General features: G+C 38.9%; 1 protein-coding gene across 1 annotated transcript; it reads right to left on the reverse strand.

Annotated features, from left to right (window-relative positions):
* Positions 1-5623: 5623 nt before the first annotated feature.
* Positions 5624-26756, reverse strand: zgc:154058 (Transmembrane protein 150A-like). Its single transcript, XM_068722116.1, has 8 exons — positions 26510-26756; positions 25784-26020; positions 21791-21838; positions 20943-21029; positions 19642-19709; positions 14654-14781; positions 9853-10030; positions 5624-9133 (listed from the first exon to the last, which is right to left on the reverse strand). Exons 2-8 carry the CDS (start codon positions 25846-25848, stop codon positions 8871-8873), a joined length of 837 nt encoding a protein of 278 aa, XP_068578217.1. The 5' UTR covers positions 25849-26020; positions 26510-26756; the 3' UTR covers positions 5624-8870.
* Between the last annotated feature and the right edge of the window lie 35 nt (positions 26757-26791).

Raw genomic sequence — 26791 nt, forward strand, 5'->3', positions numbered from 1 at the left:
ATTGAGTTAGTTTGTCAGAATGTTCTCACTATTGATTTACTGACTGCATTAGTGAGCTAGTTTCTTATTGTATTATATTAACATATAACTATGTTGAAGTGAACAGTGTAAAGCTTAGTTTATACTCACCATAGTGAAGCTGGCGCAAGGCACGCAACAGAAAAAAAGTGCTTGGTCGTGTACCTCTGAATATTTTGTAGCTTGGCGCGCATTATCACATGACTGTCACAAATATTTCACTGATAAAAGCACTATTTACATGTTTGCTAACTAATGAGAGGAACTATGCTATTTTTATGACTTTTATGACATCTTTCTATACTATGACTTTATCACAACTTTTTTCATGAAATACTAGACTCTTACTTTTTTTAATGACATACTGTGTTATGTGTTTTGACATTTTTCTTGGCATACTATACTATGATTTTTTTAAGACATTTTATGGCACATTATGGTATAACATTTTCATGGCATTTTTTTATGATCTACTATACTATGACTTTTTTATTATATGTTTGTGACATGACTGACCCTAATAATACAATACTTTTTAGGAAATACTATAATATGACTTTTTGACATTTTTGTGACATACTATAGAAAGACTTTTTAGGATTTCTTTATGACACATTATACTGTTGCATTTTTACCAATATTTTTTGACATACTTTAGTATAAACTTTAATTATAATTTAATGTAATGACACTTTGAAGAACATACTATACCATGATTCTTTTCACACTTTTTATGAAATAAACTAGCATGTTTTTTTATGACATTTCAAACTAAATACTATACCATGACTTTTTATATTTTTTTTATGACTTACTATACTATGATTTTGTCCTTATGTTTTTATGTCATACTATACCATGACCTATTTATGACAATTTTTATAACAAACTATATCCTACATTTTTAATAATTGTATTCTCTCTGAGTGACACCTTGAGATGGTCTGCTATTAACCTGAGGTGAAATGATTTTGTAACTATACACCATTTCCTCTAAAATCCCATCTGAAGTTAGACAAATTGTCTCATGAATGTGATTTGAAGTTAGCTCATGCATACGATTTTGAAGGGCTTTAATTTTGAAATGCTACATCCGAATTTCCTGGTTCTCTCTGGGTGACACTTTGAAATGGTATCCTATTAAGCTGAGGTGAAATCATTTTGTAACTATCCTCCATTTTCCTCTAAAATCTAATCTGAAGTTAGACAAATTGTCTCGTAAATGTGATTTGAAGTTAGCTCATGCATGCGATTTTGAAGGGCTTTAATTTTGAAATGCTACATCAGAATGTCCTGGTTCTCTCTAATTGACACCTTGAGGTGGTCTGCTATTAATCTGAGGTGAAATGATTTTGTAACTATGCACCATTTGTGATTTGAAGTTAGCTCATGCATGCGAAAAAGTAATAGTATAGTATGTCAAAAAAAGTTTTAAAAAAAAGTCATAGTAGAATGTCAAATAAAAGTTTAAAAAAAAGTCATAGTATAGTATTTTGAAAAAAAGTTTAAAAAAAGTCATAGTATAATGTGTTGAAAATAAAAAAAAAAAAAAGTCCTAATATAGTATTTTGAAAAAAAGTAATTTACCTGACGCTTTCTCCAAAGCGACTTACAATTCAGAATCTATCTACACACCGTAGATGCAGCTACGGGAGCAATTTGGGTTTAAGTGTCTTGCTCAAGGACAAATTGACATGAGATTAGTAGAGCTGGAGCCTGGGATCGAACCACCGACGCTCTGATTGAAAGGCAGGCCTGCTCTTCACTTAGCCACGGTTATCCTTGTATAGGGTGTACCCATTGTATAGTATGTTGAAAAAGACATACATATAGTAAAAATATTAGACAAATTGTCTCATGAATGTGATTTGAAGTTAGCTCATTCATGCGATTTTGAAGGGCTTTAATTTTGAATTGCTACATCAGATTGTCCTTGTTCTCTCTGAGTGACACCTTGAGTTGGTTTGCTATACACCTGAAGTGAAATGATTTTGTAACTATGCACCATTTGTGATTTGAAGTTAGCTCATGCATGAGATTCAGTAATACTATAGTATGTCGAAAAAAAGTAAAAAAAAAAGTTCATAGTAGAATGTAAAAAAAAGTCATAGTATAGTATTTTGAAAAAAGGTAAAAAAAAAAAAAAAAAGTCATAGTATAGTGTGTTGAAAATAAAAAAGTCATAATATAGTATTTTAAAAAGTAAAAAAAAAAAAAAAAAAAAACCCTCACCAAAAAAAGCCTTTTTTTCATTTGACTTTTTTTTAATTTATGGCGTAAACTGGCTTCCACAGTTCTGCTATTAACCTGTATGAAATTATTTTGTAACTATGCACCGTTTCCTCTAAAATCAAATCTGAAATTAGACAAATTGTCTCATGAATGTGGTTTGAAGTTTGCTCGTGAATGAGATTTTTAATGTCTTTAATTTTGATATGCTACATCAGAATTTCCTGGTTCTCTCTGAGTGACACCATGAGGAGGTCTGTATGGAAGCCAGTTCCTGTATTTATACCAAAAAAAATGGATTTTTTTTTTTTTGCAGAACCCCCCCCCCCCCCCCTTACTAAAAAAAAGCCTTTTTTCTTTCATGTGACTTTTTTTTTAATTTTATGGCGTAAACTGGCTTCCACAGTTCTGCTATTAACCTGTATGAAATTATTTTGTAGCTATGCACCGTTTCCTCTAGAATCTAATCTGAAATTAGACAAATTGTCTCATGAATGTGGTTTGAAGTTTGCTCGTATATGAGATTTTTAATGTCTTTAATTTTGATATGCTCCATCAGAATTTCCTGGTTCTCTCTGAGTGACACCATGAGGTGGTCTGTATGGAAGCCAGTTTCTGTATATATGCAAAAAAAAAGGTTTTTGCAGAACCCCACCCCCTTACCAAAAAATAGCCTTTTTTTATACAGACATTTTTATATACTCTATAGTATGACTTTTTATGATTTCTTTGTGAATTACAATGTTTTTGATTTTCTTGACATTTTTATGACATTATATACTTTTTTCATGAAAGTTTGACTTTTTTATGACATTCTTTAATGAAATACCGTAGTATGATTTTTTTTCCATTAAATTTGTAATGGCATACTATACTATGACTTAATGATTTTTTTGTACATTCTACATCATAACTTTTTATGGCAATGTTTTTTTAACTTAAAAACCTATGGCTTTTGTCATGACATTTTACATATTACATATTGACATACTATACTATGACTTTCTATGACATTTGTATGCCTATCCTATCAAAATCCTAATCACGATCATTTTTTATTTGCCAAGAATGCGTGCACATACAAGGAATTTGACTTATTTTCTCTCTCTCATACGTACACAGAAATAAAAACACCAGGTAGGGCAGATAAGGGTAAATAATACACATGACTGTTATGTACACAAGTAGTGAAAAAAGCTGGTGTAAAAATAACTACTACATAAATATATACAAAAATCTATTATGACAACTATTTAAGTCATAAAGAATACCAATAGTGCAAATAAATACATACCTAATGGGAATACAATACCTTGACTGGATGATTATCTACAATATGTACATGTAAAGATGTATATATATATAAAGTGTGTAGGATTTATAGTGACAGTGCAGATGATATGTACATATTAAGAAACAAATTGCATTAAAGACTGAAACATTGTAATCTTTAATCGCAGTAGTGGCTTTTTTGGTGTTAGAGGGCTATTGAAAGTGTATTACTGATGTTAAGTGTTTATCAGAGTAACGGCCTGTAGGAGGAAACTGTTGTTGTGTCTGGATGTTTTGGTGTATACTGTTGAAGTGCCGCCCTGAGGGAAGAAGCTGAAACAGGATGTGCCCAGGGTGTGAAGGGTCTGCAGTTATAATTCCTTCCCGTTTCCTGTTGTATATGTCATAGATGGAAGGCAGACTGGCTCCAAAGATTTTCTCTGCAGTCCTGACTGTCCGTTACAGTCTGTTCCTGTCCTGTTTACTGGCTGATCCAAACCACACACTGATGAACATGCAGAGAACCGACTAGATTACTGCACTATAGAATTGTATCAGCAGCTCCTAAGGCAAAAAAGAAGAAGTCATAGTATAGTATGTCATAAAAAGACATAGTGCAGTATAACATTCAAAATTCCATGGTACAGAATGTCTTAAAATGTCAAGAGAGTCACAGTATAGTAAGGCATGAATAAAGTATAGTGTCATGAAAATGTCCTTCAAAGTCAAAGTATGGTATTTCTTAAAACTGTCATATAATGGCCATAGTACGTGATGAAAACTCTAATAAAAAGTCATAGTATAGCATGTCAAAAAAATAAGATAAAATAAAATCATAGTGTATTATTTCATGAAAGAAGTCAAAGTAAAAACAAAAGGCATACAACTGTATGTAAAAAAAAATCATAAAAAAGTCATAGTATAGTATGCTGATAAAAATGTCATAAAAAGGTTATACTATAGTATTTCATAAACATGTAATTAAAAAGTCATGGTATAAAATGTCACAATACAATTATTAAAAAGCCATAATATAGCATGTTGTTAATTAATTGTCATGGAAAATTATACTATAGTATGTAATTCAAAATATAATACAAAGAAAGTTATAGCACAGGTCATGAAAATATAATTTTTATATTGTAAAAATGTCATGAAAAAATAGTATGAAAATGTAATGAAAAAGAAATAGAATAGTATGTCTCAAAAGAAATCATAAAAAAGTATAAGTATAGTATGTCGTTAAAAATGTCAACAGAGTGACAGTGTCTAAAAAAAAAATCACAAAAGTCATAGTATAGCATGTTGTTAAAAATATAAAGAAAAAAGTCAAAAATATAAAAAAGACAATATTTCATTAAAAAAAAGCTAAAACATCAAACACTGAAAACAATAATATCCATATCATGTACAATATTACACTTCAATATTATGTGCAGTATTACTTCATATTATTATATCATTGCCAATATTACAGCCTCTTATGGCCATTTTGGTCGACCAGTTTACTTGGGAGGTGCCCAAAAAGCTTGTCTACTAAATGGTCCACCTGCTCGACTTATCTGGAGGCTGAATGAGATGTTTCTTCGTGGGCTTCAACTGCCAGCTCTGACAACTGATCGGACATTCTTAAATAGGAAGAAGTAAAGCCAAAGATAGTGGTAAGTCGGCTTTAGATAGATGAGAAGATAATTAAATGCACAAGTTGTTGAAGCCAGTGGAGATAAAGCCTAATGGACACTCTCCCAATGACAGGAGGGACATTGGACACTAATTTTACTAAAACTAGAAGTCTCTTCTCTACACATACACACACACATTAGAGGCTTTACTCTGTGTTGCTCTTCTGTCAACTATTTTGGAAGAGAAACTGGACAATTCATATAATTAAACAATAAAGAAAATTAAAGAAACATGCAAGATTAAAATTGTGGTGTAGACAAAAAATTGCATTACATGGAGCAAATTATTATTTTAACAGTTTTTATTTAACAGTTTTTTTTAAATTGAACATTAAGGCTTATATATATATATATATATATATATATATATATATATATATATACATACATACATACATACATACATACATACATATATACGCACATAATCATATGACTTTTCATCAAAATAGAATTTACAACCTAAACCTCTTTAGTTTTCATTATCAAAATAATATATAAGGCACATAGTGAGTATTTTGCATTGAGCAACAGCTGCTAGTTTGTCAGAACGCCTTCACCAATCATTTACTGATTGCATGAGTGAGATTCTTGCAGTTATTTAACCATGTTGGTGTGAGCAGCATAAGCATTCTGACAAGCTAACTATACAGGAATGTTTATTTTTAAGCTTTATAGAGTCTGGATTAACAAAAATAATCTATTATATCATGGCCAACCACCTATATTAAGCAAAACATTAACATAACAAAACAAATGCCATTGAAACAAAGACAACAGAAGGCAGACGCAAGCAAAGTTCATTCTGCTTTGAATCAAACAATGCAGCTGGTGTCGTAACATTTTCCTGAGTGCAAAAGGTCAGACAGATCGGTAAAAGTGGAAAAAAAGGAACAGAAATTAGAAAAGTTGATATGAAATGATGAGGACATTGCAAAATGTGAATCTGACAATTAGAAAATGTTTTTGTAACGTTCAACTGGAAACGGGGGCGTTATGCATCGCTTCCTTACGTGCATAAACCATTCTGTGAAACTACAAACTTTTAGTAAATGTGTAATGACAAAATGTTCCTCGCTAGAGCAGCATGAGCAGCACCATCATTTAGCTTAACACTGAAAATGCATCAGATATTTACTGTGATGTGTTAGAAGAATGCATATTGTAAAAGTTCTGTGTGGTCACAAGGTCAAGTTCCACTTAAAAAGGGATTCTAGGGAGGAAACGGCTGAACTAAATCCAGAAGCACAGGCAGGAGGTCGAGTAGTGGTCAGGACTTTGCTCAACCTTCTTTGTAAATCTAGACGTAAAACTAAAGCAAATTTGGCCTAAACCTGGAGGCGACTGACTATTCACCATACAAAAATGTTTCAATTAGAAAACAAGTCCTCCTGTGACCTGGATAACCACATTACAGCTCAGATGCAATAAGCAGTTTGACCAGTAGAGAGAAGCAGTTGATCAGAGCAGTGTCTAGTAGTTTCCACCGTCCAGCTCATTCCACAGAGCAGTGTGTGCACGAGCTGTTCCACTTCAGTCTTCTGTAACAGATTGTAAAACTCTGCCCCACATGTGGCCGGCTGTGGTATGAGGGACTGATATTTTCACTGTATGAAAGCATTCTAACGAGACTATTACTGTTGTAAACCCTCTGCTTGCTCTGTGTTTCTTTCCCCAGAGAGCTCAGAGTGTGTTAATGTTACACTGAGATGTTGAACATTTCCCAAAAATATATAAACAGATATTCTGGCAGAACTCTGTATAACAACACAGCACAGAACGTTAAAGAAAAAGCACAGAGAAGAGAAGAGACAATGAGGCTAAAACTAAATAAAAACGACACTGATAGACATCAAAATATCAAGTCAGTGTATATATTAGCAGGGAGCATTTTTCAATGTAAACGACAAATATCCACTTTGGTATTCCTGGCACTTACAGGTGTGCATGCAACCTTCTGTCCCTGCTCCTCCATTAGTAGTACTACTACTAGTAGTAGAGTACTACGTCTCCATCGTATTGCTTTCATTGATTATTATCACAATCAAAGCTGAACTCAGGGAACATGACAGGAAAAGGCCTTGTGTCTTTTAGCACCGATGCCACAGGCAAACTGATATTTGGTGTGAATCCTGCTGTACAGCAACACGTCGGCAGGACGGTCAAACTCAGTTACGTCTTACATAACAAATCCTTTCTTTTCCTTTTGTCCCGCTACATCAGTTAGACATGCTGAAAAACTCTTAACTATGGAGGGTTCAAAGAAAGAGTACGAAGGCAAAGTCATGACAGCATGTTGTGCTCCTCCGTGTTGGGGAGTAATGAGATGCAGGCCTACGTCCATAGGACCTGAAAACACATGTGATGCCTCCTCACTAAACTCAATAAACCCACAGTGCTCTGGCTTGAATTAGCCGCTACGCATTTGGCCTCTGGACACTGTATCATCTCTCTTTCATATTCTTTGGTAGAACCCTACAGAGAGGAAGTTGAATCATTTGAGGTTTAAGGTTGATCTAGTGTATTTATCCTAACAGCAGGGGGAAAAGACATTGTCGTAAAGGTTACACTTACTAAGGCACCCGGGTCTGTGGTTTGTTCTGTATGCAGTTCAAATAATCACCAGAAGCAACACAAAGACAATGTGTGCTAGGTACAAGTCCCATGGATACTTTAAAAGCTGCATTAAGCAATTTCTGACCAAAAACCAAAGTGATAAATTGTTATGGCTAACGTCTGTGCCTTCTTGCACATCCAGCGGACAGAGAGCAAGATTATTATCCTAATGGCAGCCTTAAAAATATAGTAAAAATAATAGTCCAATATTCACTTTCCTTTTAGCCTCCTGAGAAAGAAATATCTGTGTCTCCAGATCGCCAAATTGTCTACTATCTTTACAATCCACTCTTAACTTTGGCTAGAAAGTAGCGTACAGTCCGCTTAACGGAATATGCACACTGAATAATCAAAACCGCTAAAAGCAGCTACAATCTATGTAGAGCGATAATTCTCAGGGGTTCACTGCTATGAAGAATTCTTTGACTTGACTTGTTAATGTTCAAAATGTTGCTTAATGCAGGTTTGAATGATTGCAAAATGCAGAGCGCTGCCCTGTTCTATCTCCAGGATTGACTAAAACATTTATATACTCTTCTATTGACACCTCTCTCTCTCTCTGCCTGTCTCTCTCTCTCTGCTTTTCTCTGTCTTAATACTGTCAGTGTGGCCGTCCAGCAGCCTCGACTTCTTTACATACGTTGAAAGAATCATGGCTGTCACCTCAAGAGGAAATGCTCCATGGCCACTTAATGAGACCAGTTACAGGATCTCGGGGGGAGGGGTGGCAGTACGTTTTCTTGATCTGATTGACAAAGTACTCCTCTGCTGGTCACAGGACTTAGGAGTGGGGAGAAAATTTGGTTTCACACTTGTGCAATGTGCAAAATACAAACAAAGTTATTTAGAGCCACTGAGCTCTGATTGGAGCGTGATGCAAACTAAAGTCTCCACTGTGGCAGCAGGTCTACACCCCGAGGGTTGAAATAGTAGAATCCACTCTGCCATGAGCGTCAACTGGCCTGGTTCGTTTCAAAGCTTCAGACAAATGTGGCTGAAAATGAGAAAACTCTTTTTTGACAAGGAATAAACAAGCCAAGACGAGCCAGCAGTCTAGAGTATGGACATGTTTTCGGGTTGGTAAGGATGAGAGTGTAAAATGGGCCCTCCCAGAGATCCCAGTGGGTCCACTTTGTGTTCTTTCCCAGCAAGTCCTAGGGTCCCTCTAGCCAGCACCACCATGGTATCCGACGACATACCGGCAAACTCAAAGGCAAATGTCCCGTAAAACAACATGATGATGACGCAGAACACCCATTCGAAGATGGCTGACGCGTGTTGAAGGACGAAGCTCTCCTGGCAGAAAAACACACCGCCTGAAAACATGGTTAAGGAGAACAGCAAAGCAGTCACCATGAAGCCGCTGTGTAGACAGCCCAACATTGATTTACCTCAGTACAAACGTTCTTTGACTGCTAAATTACTGTCTGAATACTGTCTTAATATTAGTTGCCTTGGTAAAGAGTATTTTAGACATCTTTACAGTGCAACTCAGCATAAGAATAGTTTGACTTTTTGGGAGTATTTCTTGGCCAGGCGCAGGAATATCCTTCAGTCCCTGCAGATGTCAACAAGACTTGAGGAAACCTCTGCGCACAGCCCTCCATAAAAAAACACATTGTTTGTTTTACACTTAATATACACAACATTTTGTTAATATTAAGTGACAATTAGTGAGATTAAAAGGTGCTGGTAGAATTACCTTCAGACAGAACCAGGTTAGCTTTTTGCAGTGTTAATGCTAAGCTAAGCTAACTGGCAGTAGCTTCATATATCCCTTATATTAGCAGAAGTGTTGAGTTCTCACAGCATTGACTGTAACATGCCCTCTACCGTGTCCACTATACATTTTTGAATGTATATCTGTAAAATATGGCCCATAAGATGAAAGACAGGATTTGACATTGAATCCTGGAGGGAAGTTTGTAGTTGTAATGTAATGTGAAGGAGACGTCTCCGTCCTTATCCAGGCTGGCAGCGCTACGCTCTATTCTGAAGCACTTGACAGCCATCTGTTAGTGGCTAGAGAGGATACTGAGGACCAAGGCTATGAAGGCCAACAGGGTCATGCAGAGCCGGAGGTGGGCCACGTTGTACTCCCCCTGGGTCTTGGCGAGTCGGTAAGTCAGTGCCGACTGCAGGCACACAAACAGCATGCTGGTGGGGAAGGCGATGCCTGCTCCGACATAGTGGAGAACTTTGGCATTATCCACCTGTCATGTAGAGAAAGCAGACAGGAGGAGAGGGTGGGGGAGAAAATGGGTGAGACAAAGAGAATACACAAAAGAAAACACCACGTGAGTAGAATCAGAAGGGGGCAACATCACACAGCTTCTGCATCAAGCTCTTGGCTCTGATTATTCATTGTTGTGTAATACTTTGTTCGAAGCCTCCAAAAACTTCTTTTAATAAAGAGCCAAGAAGAATAACTGGAAATGAGAGGATGATGGGAAGTAAACGACAGCAGCACCACAGAACGCCTTCTTATCCCTGCTGGTCACAAGAACGATAAGAAACAATACACAAAAGAGCTGCTCAGGAGCATGTGACTAGAGCTCCAACTGCAGGATACACACACACACACACACACACACACACACACACACACACACACACACACACACACACACACACACACACACACACACACACACACACACACACACACACACACACACACACACACACACTTCAGATGTACTGATCAGAACAGATAAGAGACTCAATGGAGCATTAACCAAAGCCAGAAACACATCTCCAAGGACCAGACTAATTTAGGTAGATGACACAGAACTGCTTTCCTTGGCTGATGCCGAATGGTTAAAGCCTCTGCTCCACGAAACTCTTAAAGATCATTAGTGCAATAGCCTAGAAGTTCTTCAGTTTGGGCTTTTAAGCCATTTGTCCGTTGAACCGACTAGTACATACTGAACATTCTTGTGCAGTAGGCTAATCCTTGAAGTGAAGATTTCCAGAAAATTCAATATGGAAAAGCACACACAGCAAAAAAGGATTTTCTTAGATCTGTCTGTGACATCTCCAGAGCCGGGAGTGAAGACGGGAGATAAATCAGAGGAAGGGGCCTTTACACGTTTTTCCATGTTTCTGATCAAAAAGCAGTGTTCACAGTGGGAATTCTATTTTAGTCTAGTACCTTCCACAGTGAAGTGGTTGTTACAAAATCCTATTTCTTCTACTCCATCAAACTGGCACTGTGGGGGTCTGAGTGTTGTAGTACTGCCAATCTGTTTCTCACTATATTCAGTAATGGAAAAAAACACACGCACAAACAACAACCATATGCTTTGTTCTCCTGGTACCTTCCTATACTAACTGATGTTTCAAACATACCTCGATCCAGCTTCTCCATTGTCTGATGTGATAGGTAAGTAAATAGCTTTGAGTTTTTGAATGATGATTTTTGAATAAAACAAGCAATCTGAAGATGTCACAAGAAATTGTGAGGGGCATTTTTTTTAACAATTTTTTTGATATTTTATAGACTGAAGACCGGCAGATTAATCAGTAATGAAAATAATCGATACTCTCCACAGTGGTGTGTGCTGTGTGTGATGACTGGTGTCCTAGATTCTCTCACTACTTGCAGTCATTACCCGATGACTTATTGATGTGTTCAGTAAGCCTTTGCTGTTCTACTTTAAGTATGTTTTCACACTTTGTACAGTTGCGGTCGCAACACCGTCGGTTGGAGACAAAGGTAAGGATAATGGAAAAAGTGATGGGCGGTGAAAGCAGTGAGGTGGACTGAAATGTGGCAGCAGAAGCAGAGAGAAACAATGAAGAAACAGGAGAGCCGGTGGGGGAAGCTCTCATTATGGCTGCACTCGTTTGTCGGAAAATACACATCTGCCTCTTTCACTGCTGAAATGTAATGCAGCTAAAAGTCACCATAGTGTGCGTCTTCAATCTGTCATTTCCTTAACACGTGGTGCCACACCAGTTCTGAGACATAATCTCATGAGGGGAGTAATACGGGTATGCTTCATTGATCAACCATCTAAAATGTGTTTAAAACTGTGTGCTGCATTGTGAATGATTGCGTATCAGGATAATAAAGAAGGTTCAGTGGGCAGGGGGATGATGGGTGTGAGCATGTGGTAACAAGCCAACTGACAACCAGTTTTCTGTCAGTTTTAAGCTTTCGCTTCCAGGAAACTGAAACAAACATTACGTGACACGTTAAACTCTTCCAACCTTTTACAACACACCTGCTGCACCAAACTCCTCCCAAAATTTGTTTTTAAAAAGCAGAAAACATGAATAGTGACCTAAGCCATCATCATGCACATGTTACTCATGCTTTCAACGTTTACCCATGAATACTTAAAGGCCTTAAAACAGAAACATTACATAGGACTCAATTTGTCCAATCTTTTATAATATTTTAAAATGTGCAGTGTTATGCTAAAAAGGGAAAGAATTTCCACAAAATGTTTTTTTTGGAGCTTTTGGTTTTTATCTGAAGAGCCTTGGTCTGCGGTTATGCAGAATAAATCAATTTAATAACCTTTCATCTCTTCTCCTCTGAGACAAAATTATTATACAACAATTAATCTGTAGCCGTGTCATATCACAACACATTTAAAACAACACATTTAAAAAAACACAACCACAGTTCTTTTTACACTTTGTACGGATTGAACAAACAATATAATGTTGTAATTAATGAGTTGTAGAGATTATGGGAGGAAGGTTTGGCCGTTTGCCAGTCTTTGTGCTAAACTAAACTAAGCTAACCGGCTTCATCTTTATCACACATACCATTCATCCCCCATCCAACATAAAGTAAACCGAAAGAAATTAGAAAGGTCAAGAGAGAAAGCAGAAGGGAGAGAGCAAGCAAGGAAAATAGCAAAACTGAAACTTATATTCAGCTATTTGATTCGGAGTGATGCAATGGTCAGTATGTTGCACATATCAGAAAAGGCCATGCTGACAGCGGGCAACATCTGTAAGGGAGCATGCAGGGTTAGCAGAGTGCGGCCAACTTTTACGGTCCTCTTTCTTTCTCTCCTCCTCCTGAAGGCCTCTTTCAAGCAACCCATGTCACTCTCCTAGACCTCAGTGTGGTAGTGATGTGCTTTTCCATCAGCTATTTGTGTGCTTCTTGGCCCAAACCATCAGACCACCTGACAGGAAAAGCGCCAGTGGCCACACCACAGCTGCGCTGCCAAAGCCTGACTTAACACACAGCTACAAACTGTCTCAGTGTGTTGTGTTTCTGGTGCTTTCACCCTCTTTGAGCCGTCGGGTTCAGCAGATTTTGGCTGCTGTTCTCTCCTCTGAATCCAAATTGTTTGGTTCGTGGATGTTGCGTTCATTTGTTTTGGAGGTTTGCTTCATTTTGCCGGCATAATATTCCGTCGTGTGGTTTGAACAGTTTTAACAATGACGTCGCTATTTCCATCCCACTGGAATGTCCCAGACTATAAGAGATGCAACGTCATCTACGTTCACTTCTGCGATTGGTTAAAGACGGGGCCTCTGCTAGACACACCCTGTCTGCCCTGTCCTCTCCATGCATGGCCAGACTTGATGACTCACTTCCCCCTGGCTCTTCCCGTATAATTCCTCCCAGTTCTGCAGAACAGATGCCCCAAAGGAGAAGCGGGAAGAAGGTGAAGACGACACACAAACTGCCATGCACACCTTTTTCCACACAAACACTCCTGTAAGACAGTTCTCCTTCACCTTACTCATCACACACAGTGAATGATGTCATGTCATCTGCAGAAAACATTTAGCGAAGTGTGCTTCTCATTTGTACCCCATCTATCAAATAGAATCAGTAAAGACTCTTTCTCCACTTGTGTTTCAACAACAGACAAGATGGTAAATCAAATAGGACAATGTTGCAGGATAAAGTGCTATGAAAGTGAAATTACCCCCGTCTTAAAATAATGAATCATAAGCAAATAAAAGCAAGACTATTCGAGGACAGAGGACCTAGCGGCGTGTGTTTAACTTCTCAAAGAATAAAATGTATCCAATGGTACTGAAAGCTTGAGATACTGACATGCTGAGAATACAGATACACTCAAGGAAACATTGTTCTACTTTATAATGAAACATGTTTTCATTAAAAGGTCTAAAGGGCTGAGGTGCGTCATGTTTTCTCCCTCCTCGCCTCTCTCTCATCACTTCCTGTCAACTGTTTAACAATCTTTTAAAAGTTGAAGGACAGAACCAGATTTCATAGACGTATCCAGCCTTTCATCAAACCCCCCCCCCCCCCCCCCCCCCCCCCCCCCCCCTCCAAAAACTCCCCAAAGACATTTCACACATAAACACACACTAGGCATCTAGCCAGAGATCCAAATATTTAAACTTGAAGAAATAATTTTTCCCAAAGAACAAATTTTCTTTTGGAAACAAAAACAGGGAAGGAATTTAGATCAGGTTCCGTCACTTTAACTACCAGAAAGATCAGACTTTTAACAAACCTTAAGATTTACTCTGAAATATAAAGTGTGATAGAGAGAAACACTGAGACATTTCAATGACATGTTTTGGGTTTTAACTACTGTTTCATTTTCCATAATGCTGCAGATTATATTTATGATTTGTATTCATAATTATTTGCTCAATAAAACATCAGAAAACTGTAAAATAATAATATTGTTGAACCCAAGTTGGTGTCATTGTATGTCTTGTTTTTGTTGACCAATACTGCAAAACTCAAAAAATATTCAACTTAATATGACGTAAAATCACAAAAGGCAACAAATCTGGAACCGGAGAACTTTTCCATCATTTACCACAAAGATTGTGATTGAACTGCATCCGTTCGATGAAAGTAAACTGGATCAGCGTACCTGAAAGTTGCCCACCATGATGAGTCCGGCGGCACAGATCCAGCCTGTGGAGAGACTCGCCGTGTTGAGAACACAGTTCTGGTGCTTCTCAATGACGTGGGCGTAGCGGAGCAGCACAATCACCGCAACTACAGCACAGGAGAGAGACATAAAGACACAGAAACAGAGAAGATGAGGCTGTTATTAGGACTATTCAGCAGATTAGGAACACATTCAAATCAACAGTAGTACAACAGTGACATGCTGCATTAAAGGAAGAATAGCGCTTATTCTGGAAAAGTACCCTGCACACTGTTGGTATTCTATGTTACTATTTCACAAGGCCTGGCTTCAATTTAACTCAAACACTCACACACCTCACTTTGCCAAAAAACACACAAGATTTCCTTGGAAGGTGATTAAAAAAAATCCCACAAAGTTGAATTTCTCTGCCTAACAAAGTGGGAACATGAGAAGCAGGAAATGGCGGGAAAGTGAGAACGTTAATTGGGTGGGGGTTGGTCTACGTCTTGCATAAGATTAAGAAAAGGCAGAGGGAAACGAAGTACAGTACATGGGACAGATGACTGCTGATGTGCTAATGGGCTGTGACTGGGGGTATTGTTGGTGCACCGTCGAGCTGACCCCCGCCTGGTTTCTCTTTGTTAGCTCCTCGCGGCTGGTGCTCGGCGAGGGCCGACTGGGCTTGGTGAAAGCGGAGCACAGGAGGCGAGTGGACAAGAGGAGACAGAGAATTAGAGGGGACAAGGAGCCCCTCATGTCTCGACCTGAAGGCAATACATTCTCATACACAATACAGTCTCCTAGACTAAACTGCTGTCTTAAATCTGTCACACTCTGTGCAAGAGACGGGCTTTCTGTGCTGCCAAAAGAGAATATAAATGGAAACCGTGGCCACGGAGAGGAAAGAAAAACGTCAGTGCCGAACTTAACAATGTCAGGCTTTGTCTCCACTAGTCAGGGTTTGGATACGCTGCGGCCCGTCTGGCTCTGAGCCAGCGTCTCAATGAGGACACTACTGTCACATGGTTAAATGTAGAATGTTGAGATGTTTCGAGTAGTTTCCTGTTAGTACAAAATGTTAAAGTTCATGACTTTCTTCTACTAACTGCCAAGAAGGTGCACTGGGAATAACTTGTATTATTAGTATTTAGTAAACTTAACTATAATAAGTCTTACTGTAAAAAGCATTAGTCTTTTTTATTTTTATTTTATCATGGATTTTTGGAAAATAGTAGTAATTGTGATCCCAGTACATTTTGTTGTAAATAAAACATTTTGCAATAAATCAAGATTTAAAAAATGACAACCCTAAATCTGATCGGGACCATACAAACATACAGATAAGCAATGCAACATATACAGGGCATGTATTAGATATCATTATGTCATGTTATAAAAATGCATATCAATATTACTTCTGTTCAGATCCTTGTGAGTGAATGTGCTCGTTTGTGTTTCTCTCTGTTCCCTCAGCACTAGAATTATGTTGGCAAAGAGGTTTCAGTTACAATCATGGAAAAACAAACAGCAGTGTCTCCAGGCTCGGAAACAATCATGTCTTTTATTTTTTTCCTCTATTCCTTTTTTTTTTTTTTTAAATGGAGAACACACTGAAAGGACAAAAAAGTCAATTTATTTCATTAGATTATGGCATCTCAGGCTCCCTGCTGCAGACTGGCTGGCTGTGGGTTTTCCCCATTTCAATGAAATGACTCTCTCATCATTACAAAAGAGCAGTGAACCTGCTGCACGTTACACTAATATGATGTATGCTAGGCCTGAAGGTTATTAAAGACATGGAGGAACATTTCCACCATTGCTCTCTATGAGGAAATCCTTCATGGTTAGCTTTTATGTTGTGCACTCTAAAGGCACGTGTGTGCTGCTTTCTGGCATATTTCTTTGAGGATGCATGTCATGCTGATGAGTCACAAGTTCCTACATCATAAAGGTTACATGCTAACACTGTCCCAGATTTGGTCACCTTCCACACTGACGGCCGGAAGTTAGACCAGAGTCCTGGTTCAAACACACTGGTGCATACACACCGATGGGGCTCTTCTATGGAAGCTAGCTTACAACAACATGGACAAACTGTAACGGATGTACAACCCTGCTGTCACAAGCACAGGCTTGCTTTTGCCTTCACACATAGACGTGAGCGAATGGTGTTGAGTGCATTTTCCCACTAAAAGTCCCATCAGCCACACCACACCTCACAGTTAAATAAACCTTTCTGTCCCCACAAGGAGATATGTTTCAACCCAAACACCCGGCTGCATTCTCTCCCACAGGAGGTATGCCGAGAAAGAATACAAGCTTTGTCTTTGAAACATTTTGTGTGTACACTGGCAGAGAGGTGGGAACTGGGATAAAAACGAGAAGTACAATTATGAGGCAAAATATGTTCATTGAGTCCATGTTATCACTGAGCCAACTGTAACAGGCACAAAGTGAGACATAAATCAATAGGCTAAGAAGCAAAGCACTGGCTGTTTACAATAGCCCGTTGTATAGCTACATGCCACGTCTACTTAACCTACTTTTGTAGAGACATAATAACTCCCTTTACAACAGGTATTAACATGCGCTGTGTTCAGACTACTTGGATGGTGAAGAACAAATAGACACAGAGAATCATGCAACAAATGCAAGAAGAAATTAAAGAAGAAGATTGAAGCCCTCGAACCAGCTGCAGTGGTGGTCAAAGATCTATTCACCCAGGTGTAACTGCAGCTTGATTCAAAATTTCATTATCCAGTTGCCACAAAATAAACTTCAACCACTCTTTAGGCATATAAAAATAATATACAGTGAAGAAGTGAGGTGAAAAAGGTAACTGTGACGTTACATAACTGTCAGAAACGGACTTTCATAAAACTGATGGGTGGGGAACAAGTGTGCAGTTTTACAGGATGTGTTGCAATCTACAGTTTTTTGCAAGGGAAGAACAGATCAGATTTCTTTATGTAAACAACAGATGCAGTTGGATGTCTGTCCTGTCTACTTGTACTTGTGTAATGTATTTTCAGTTTAGACTGATAAATCAGCCAGGCCAACATATTGGCTGATATTAGCGTATGTCAGATTTGTCTATTGTTGGATTAGTAACAAATAAGGAAGGACAGTGTCACCATAACAAAGTTTGTCCGGACACTTACATTTTTACAATTGAAAAATTCTAAACCAGACTGTCTGGCTTAACAGTTATACAACACACACAATGTGTACGGAGTAATGGGCCGATGTAGCTCTGTAGGTAAACACAGTTAAGTTGCAACAGATTTACACCTAAATCAATTCAGACATGAACCGTCCTCCTGGTTGAGCAATGGAGTCAACAGTGGAGACAAGAAATCTGCAATATTGCGTTGCTTTTGTTTAGCTGTAAGATTGAGATGTCACAATGTTTGACAGCTACGGTGTTCGGTTGACACATACCTTTTTCTGAATTGATTTGTCTGCCGTTCAGCATGCTTAACTGTACAGCCACAGTGCAGCACTTAGCCGACATATCTCTCTCTTAGACAAACACTTAAATGTACGCGAGGTCGACAGACTGACCTGCTGTGGTTCAGGGGTCGTGGTTGGCTAACAGTGCTGCACAGATACTAGACTTTCACTGCTGCCTGAGCAGACTTTCACACTGAGCTGCAACAGTCTGGTCCCTATAGGAGGATACTAGAAGCACAGTATACTAGTAGTCTGACTCCATATACATGAATATACACACAAACACACAGAAAGGCTGCCCCGTTCTTGCCACAGGACCACAGCTGTTATTTGTCAACAACATACAGGAAACAGCTTATTTAAAATCTACAAGGATCATTGTCACATCATGGTCTTTATGCTGCCTCCCTCTCAGATGTATCAAGCAACTGTCCTGAGTCAACCAATCAGACAAACAGACTGCAGGCCTTAAATAGCTGCTGGAGGCATGGAGACTCCTTATGAGAAGACAAACAGGGCAAACAGACCTCTCCCCTGCACTCACACACACAGACACACACACACACACACACACACACACACACACACACACACACACACACACACACAAGAACACGTCTAAGTCACAGCTGGGAAACATTAACTAGATCAGAGTAGTCAGACCTACCCGTCAGACCTACCAGTAAACACAGAGAACAGCGCGTGTAGACTCACAAAACACAGTGAGCAGCACAGGGGAGCTCATTCCCTTCTTGTATATCATGTGTGTTTTCCTTGTGCCAATGAAAATACACACTCACCATGTGCTTGAACATTTGTGTATAATTCTACATGAAACCATTTTTCCTCCCCTTTCATTCCAAATGACAACATGCAAGGTTTTCACTGGCTCTTGGACGGTGTGGTTGTAGTTTTTTCACAGGAACAGCATTTTTCTAAGGACTACAAAACTAACACTAAAGTTTTAACATAAGCAAGAGAGTAAAACATTTAGTACCAACTACAAATGAAACTAATATCTCCTGCTGATGTAGTTTGAGAAACAAACTTTGTTATAATTGATACCTTATGAAAGAAAGTGACGTTTCCTTTTTTATTAATCAATGCTATGCTTATGTATTCATTTAACACATTTATTTGATAACAATATTTTATATATTATATATAACTGAAACTGTTAGTTGATCGACAGAAGATTTATCAGCAAATATTCTGATAGTTGATTAATATATTTTTATATTTATACAATATTTGCTAGTTTTCTTAAATTATATAGACAAATTGATCAATAGAGAAAATAATCAGGAGATTAAAGGAAAATGAAAACACTTGCTAGTTGAAGTGCCAACCTTGTGACTTCTTAACTTAGATAAAAAGTAAGTGAGATGGTGACATAGCTATAAAACAACGCTATAATTGGTCTTTACTAGAACATTCAGCACAATGTTAAACATCTACCATATACAGGAATCAACCCTGTATTTATTAAGACCTTTCACATCCTTTTAACCTGTTTTTTAATGTCTGCTTACCCATGAATGAGCCTGTGCTGCAGATGAGGCTGAAGAAGCAGCTCTCTGGAGGAAGAGTCCCACATTTACTGAAAGAAATAAATCAGAGAAATACTGTGAATCAAACTACACTCACAACACAGCAACAGTACCACTAATTCCCCTCCTATGTTGAGCAATATATCATGTTGTTAGAGATAAATTTCTGCTCATACAGTAAGGAAGTGTGTGTGGGGGGGGGGGGGGCACATTTCCTTACATCCCATCATCGAGTCTTTGGCTTTTCACCCACAGCGTGCTCTTTTCTAGGGATGGGAAATGTTTGTAGGAGAGGAAAGCAGGAGACAGTCGACATGAGCCGTCTGTGCCCGGACTCCTGCTGCCTACAAAGCCAAAGCCGCCTCAGCTGACTGCAGTCACAGACACACACATTCTTCAGCACACTGACGGAAATGTAAAAATCTAGTAAGTCAACAGATGACTTTTAAATAACTCTTTGATGTATTTAATATTTGGATGGATGGTTATGTACATTTAATCAGATATATCAGTTTTTATTTGACATAGTTTGATTTTAGTCAATTACTCACCGACTTCAATGGCATATAGCTGAATATACAGTAATATAGCTGAAAAATGTGCATCTCTTCCACCATTGCCGCTAAACTGTAGATCACCAGCGGCACTGCATTAGCAAAGATTACCTTTGAAACATTCAGACATTTCTATTTCTCTGTTAAGTTGCACATATAGTTTAATATTTGTGGTTACATAATCATTCTCATTGCATTTAGATACAAAAAATACATAAGCAGTGATTTATTTGCATTTTTTATACGAACCCCAGGATTAACAACATACAACTGGCCTTTGATGTTCAGTGCTCAGTGGGAGTAAAGGCTCAACAAAAGAGCGGGAGTGTCTTGATTTCCTCCCAAATGTAAGCCGACGCCTCTCTCTGTGTGTGTTTACATGGTGAAGTGCAGACCCATGCTTTGCCTCTGAACTGCCACGGTGGCAGGCAGGATATTTCAGCTCCAAGTTATTTTCAGAATGCACACACACACACACACACACACACACACACACACACACACACACACACACACACACACACACACACACACACACGCACACACGCACACACGCACGCACACGCACACAGGAGAACCGTCTCCTTCAAGCTCACTCGCTTTTTATCAACAATGTGCCGACAGGGGTCATGTAAAACAATGCCGCAGTGTTCCTGTTTTTAATCTCCAGACACAAAGAGACAGAAAAGAAAGGTAGGGTTGGGTTGAGGGTGGGAGTCTCTCACTGACCTGATGAGAGGTACATTGTCTAGTGTGCAGCACAAGGTTGGCCCGCTCTGCAAATACAGATCCTCTTCACATGACTGGTTGTATAACCTGGAACATCAAAAACACACACACACACACACACACACACACACACACACACACACACACACACACACACACACACACACACACACACACACACACACACACACAAACGTTAAGTTAATGTTAAAAGACACACAATCACATTTATTCTATGTTCGGTACAACTTCAATCCTGCTGGGAAATCACCAATTGCCAAAATTTGGTTCAAAACTAAAACAAACCACAGACATATTGCTGATTATTATCATCACATGTATTCTCAGAATGTCTGGGATAAATAATACATTTGTAATGTAATGTAAATGTCTTTAGATTAAAGTACAGTAATATAATTTGCCATTTTGTCAGGTCACTAACAGGCTTTCTTTTGTGTTTAGGGTTGCGGAGTCAAAATGTCAGAGACACTATCAAATAGTAGCTCTGATGATAGAGATTAACCTCCGTTTCTCTGAAACAAACCAAGGGTCCAGAGAAATAGTCGGTTACTCATTGACGGGGCATGATTTAAGAACAATGATTGATGTTAAATCCTACTTTAGATCTATGTTAATGCGCTGCAGTTTAACATTTGGTTTGTGTGAGCGAATATTTGTGAAGGAGAAAATCCCATTACTTAATGTAAGAACAGAGCTAGTTGCATTCCATAGAAACACAGACTGGGAAAGACACCGACATAGCACCAGATTGCAGTGCAAGATTTTGTGAGTGTGCAGGAATCAACAGAGGGATCATACGGCAAAATGCAGGATAAATACCAACATACCAGTTATCCACAGGGCAGACGTGCTGATTGTAGAGGGCCATGGCATACCTGGAAGAGAGAGAGTAGGATGAGCCACAACTAAAGGCAACAGTCATGGTTCATGTGATTTTAGGATTACAGTGTCATCCAAAGAGACTTGATGAGTAATAATTCAGAATAATAACAGATTTTTAAATTACCACAACTGAAAATGCAGTTAACTCTCTATGTACGGAGCTGGTTTTGAATTGGTCATCTGTACTATTTTACTGCCAAAATGTCATTTGTTCATATCCTGTCGGCCTGACCTGCCACGGAGTTGTACCTGTTTTGTTTTTTTGTCAGGTGACCTGACATTTGAATGTTTCTTCTCACTCTAAACGCTCAGGACAGAAAAGACCGGTTTGTGTCGGTCAAACTGGATTGTTACTGCGGAAATCCAACAGTAGTGTTTATCTGGTCGGGTCAGTGACCAGCTTCATCCACAGAGGTCAATAACCAGAGGATCAAAAGATCAGATACTGTATTCTGAAAGCTCAAGACCCTTACTGTACTTCAGATAAAGACTTAGATGCTCCTTTTATAGTCAACATGCTCCACAGTAACCACATAGAATTATGCATGATAGTTTTAGCACTAAATCTGGTTGGACATCTCCGAGGGCAAAGAGAAACTCTGCAGGAAAAAGCAACCGTCATGTTATCCCCTCGTTGTTCATACAATGAGTAAAGGCTGATCAAAGTAATACTTTTAACTGAAGGAGAAAGATGGAAAGACGAAGTCAGACACAGAGAGTATCTGTCCTGATTTGTGAAAGCAGCCGTAGTTCAGCGGGAGGTTAAGTACCAATTAGGAATGTTTTCCAGGGCCGATGGTATCCGACTCACAAACCGGTCTTTAAAGGACAGAGACGTATAATAAAGACACACACAGCCGCTACCCAGAAGGCACCAACAAGCACAGACACACATGTCAATGCACGCATACATGATTCATGACAATATTTATTGGACGCACAATATATTCTAAATGTGACAAAGATTTAAAGTTGAAGATCCTAATTTAAGTTGATGTGATAAAAATACAGTGTAACATAGCTGTATAGAGTTATATCATCTTTGCGTGCTTCATACCAACTGAAAGAAATCCGGGCAGGAAGTCACTTTCAATAATAATAATAATCCATAAATATTGCAAATATGCCTTGACTGTTTCATAGCAAAGCTGCACAGTTTCACACACATTCAGCCCTGGTTGAAGGCAGCATCAAAAGGCTTGGTGAGGTAACATCCACTGAAACGAGTCGGCTCAACTTAAAATGCACATGTTTTAATCCATTAAATACACAGATGCTTGCCATCAGTCATAGCTTATGTTTAATATTAAATTGTGTGGTCTCATAAAATGGTATCTGTATGTATTGTACACTACGAGGGATCTACCCCAAAATGCTCATCTTCAAACGCGTGAGCAAGCAGAGGTGAGGAGTCAATTCAGACGTCATTATTCTTGCAATTGGTTCCTTGCCAGACGTCACATGTGACTGGTATAAAATGCATGTCTATTGACCGACTGCGGCAGACGTTTGGTTGACTGGTTATTGGTTGGCATTCGGGTGTGTGAATCACCATGTGAGAGTCCTATGAACCAGATGGCAGACATGTAAAGAGCACTGCTCGTGCATAATGCAGGGGGGAAACCCACTGGGGTGAGTGGAATATGGCCGTCAGGTAGAAAGCTTCCAGAGCTCCAACACAACGACACCAACATGACAAAAACAAAAGAAAAAGCGTATAGCAACTGTAGAGAATAACCAAGGGACTTCATTAGATAAAATATAGGAACAGAAAGCGCAGCCAGCTAAAGTTGTAATTTTCTACAACTCTTGAGGCCCATTTTTTAAAAATATTTGGTCAGTTTCCAAAGCTAAAATAGCAGCAGTGCAGCTCCGGGACATTTCTAAATAAAGAGGTCTTTTTAGCGGCATGTGAAACTAAACTAGTGCATTCTGTGCTTGGAAGAGTATATACGCAAGTAATAATAGGTTTGTTTACATAATTAGACCTCTATCAAAGCTCAGCCGTGGTTGTAAACTGTAATTGCATGCCTGTGAGCAATATATAGTTGGAACAGACCATATTTTTTTCATTATTTAGGGTTGAACAAGGACTTAACAGAAGGATCTGGTATGGCCAGTGAGAATTCCCAAAACTTGTGCAGAAATAACACATCAGGAAGCACAGGAAAGGGTGTGATGCTTAAACTATGAATTGTAGCTGCAAGAAGTACTGCTCACAGGTATAGTGGAGCCACGCAGATTTTTCAAGCACATTGCTTAACGCATAAAAGGTCAACAAAAGGAAGCCGAGATTTTTTGGGTGGGCACAAGCCTTCCTTTGCCTCCACACAGACCTTTCGTACACTGTGCATCGTGGCCACCAGATGCTGAGGGAAAGTTCTGCTGTCGTACTCTATTACACCTTCCAATATTTACCTTACTCCAAGCTACTCACCCACAGTGAAAGAGGGAGTTACGCAACATGTCACATCCTTTGACATTCTACTAGTCTAGAAACAAGGCGCCCTTGTCAAGGTAACGGGAAGGAAATGGGTTTAAAGGGACCGAGAGTCAGCAGCATTTGGCATCTTAACTTTCTACCTTAGATACAAACGTCAAAACAAGGAAGAAGTGTGCAGCACTAGCACAATTTGTCACATGCACATTCTCCAATAGGAGAATAGGTCCTATATGCTGTTGCAACATAGGTCTGAAGCAACATCAACAGCTAAGCCCTGAACACACACTCCTGGTCGGACTATGAAGCGGCCATGTTGACAAAAACTAATTGGTGTGCATTGTCTCAGCTTTGGCATCCAATTAGACGGCGTACTCCCCACGGTACTGATCATAGAGGTAGACTACAACAATCTGGAATTGGGCCATCTATCTGTCTATCTGTCTGTCTATCTATCTATCTGTCTCCCCTTGGGGTGAGCATTCCTCCTCCCACAGTAATAACAAAGCAGAGAGCTGTCAGCCCAAACATAACCAGGAGGTAGTTACTCTTTCCTCTCCGGTACAGCTGCTCAGATACCATGCTGCAGATAATGAAGAGATACTGTGAACCTGCACATCTCTCTTTTAAAAGAGGAGTGATAATCCCGTATCCTTCCTGGAAAGAGTTAATCCACATGCAAGCGCCATGGCTCCTAGGACTTCTGGGTAAATATGCAGTGTTGCTCTCCTGGAGGCAACAGAGGCTCAGGTATCAAAAGGATTTTTGACAGAACAGATTTGTAATTTGTAAGAATGTGGCCTGGTTATCACTATGTGTATTCTATGTGAAAGACCATTTGCATAATTGCATAATGTGTATATGTTTTGCTATGTGCAATGTGAATCTAATAATAAGCTATAGATGCAAAAATACTTACATCATTTATTTTTAATTTTTTTTTTAAATTGCATTAAATACAAAAACAAAGTGTCAATGGCTTTGCAGGCAGGACAAGTGTGTGAAATCCATTTTTATGGTTCTATTAAGCAGTAAAACGGATTTTATGGAGTACCCTAGTGGGAATTTGCTTCATTGTTACAGTTTTGCACATTGTTATGTCGACGTGGAGATTCTAAATTGCTTTTGTTTGTCTATGCAAAGTGTATACAAATCTGCCGGGAATCAGGTGATTTATTTGTGCCAGGTCGCATTTGTTACAAAAAGTTAAAGCAAAAATTACGTGTTTCTATGGAAAATAATGTTTCTTTGACTTTTGACAGACGCTCACTGTATTGGCTGGAATAATTACTCTTGCATCACAAAATCTTACGCTCTTATATCATAAGCTATGTATCATCCTTCACGTAAAATGAAACTTGCACTGAGAACCACCGAATATCAACGCAGCAGACAGTTTTACAAACCACTTCAGTCTCACGTCACTTAAAGAGGTACTTAAGAGCTTAAAAGATGGATTTTACTCTCTTTTTACTGCCAAAGAAATGTAAATACTTACACAACCCATATTCCAGTGATGGTCAAAACTGGGAGGCTGACGGGCAGTATCATCCAGAGAGACATCTTCCAACACCTGGAGCAGCCACTTTCTTCTTTTTCCTCTTCGGCCAGCCGAGCAATATCTGCTCGAGTGGTACTAACATTTAACTGAGTGTGAATGACATCTGCATCGCCACCGACTGTTTCATCTTCTTGAAGATGGGGGATAAGTAGATGGACTGATGTGTCCTTTTAGCTGGTGAATGAGAGGAGTGAGTTAGGTCAGGATCATTCATCTACTCATCAGAAAGCAATCATCAAGCCAGTTAAAGTAATCTAAGATCTAAAACTTTGTAGTCAGGGTTTGTGTGATCACATCACTTTAATGTACAAAGATGACAGTACGTAGAAGGTTACATTACAAACAAAAGCACCTGCTGTATTGAGATTCATTAGATTAGCAGATAGAATAGATTCAAGATGTTGGAGCCGTGTGATGTTATATTGGAATGACTGGACCTTAGCTGGTAGTTATTGTTATTTTAACTTTTATCAAACGTTTTTTAGACTTTGTTTAACTGGTTTATTTGATACAGGTAGTGGCTTTCCTTTATAATAAGTAATATAATCACGTAGTTTTACTCACATTTTTATTTACAACTAACGTTTTGTAGGCTACATGCTCTACAAGCTGCTCACCTTCACGTTCCAAGCTAGCATCAAAAGCACATCTAACGTTACTCACCTTATTCCTCTGTGCTAGCGAGCAACTTTTTGATGTTTTTTGGTAACTTTGAGTACGCCGACCTGTCCTCAACACCTCTGGGAGCACAAAACTATTCCACACCGGACTCGCGCGACACGAAGGAGTCTTATTTTTGTATTAAATCCTGTCTTGTCTTTCCCGAACGAATGAGATCCCGTTAGCCTGTTTTTCGCTTTGAATTGAAGAGGGGGGAGGCTCGCTCTCACGCGCATTCGGACTCGTTGCATCGCCGCCACGAGACACTCTGGAGGATCCAGCTGT

The sequence above is a fragment of the Cebidichthys violaceus genome, unplaced genomic scaffold, assembly GCF_023349555.1.
Source record: "Cebidichthys violaceus isolate CVI_PGR_0920_01 unplaced genomic scaffold, fCebVio1.0.p SCAF_10, whole genome shotgun sequence".
NCBI classification, from domain to species: Eukaryota; Metazoa; Chordata; class Actinopteri; order Perciformes; family Stichaeidae; genus Cebidichthys; species Cebidichthys violaceus.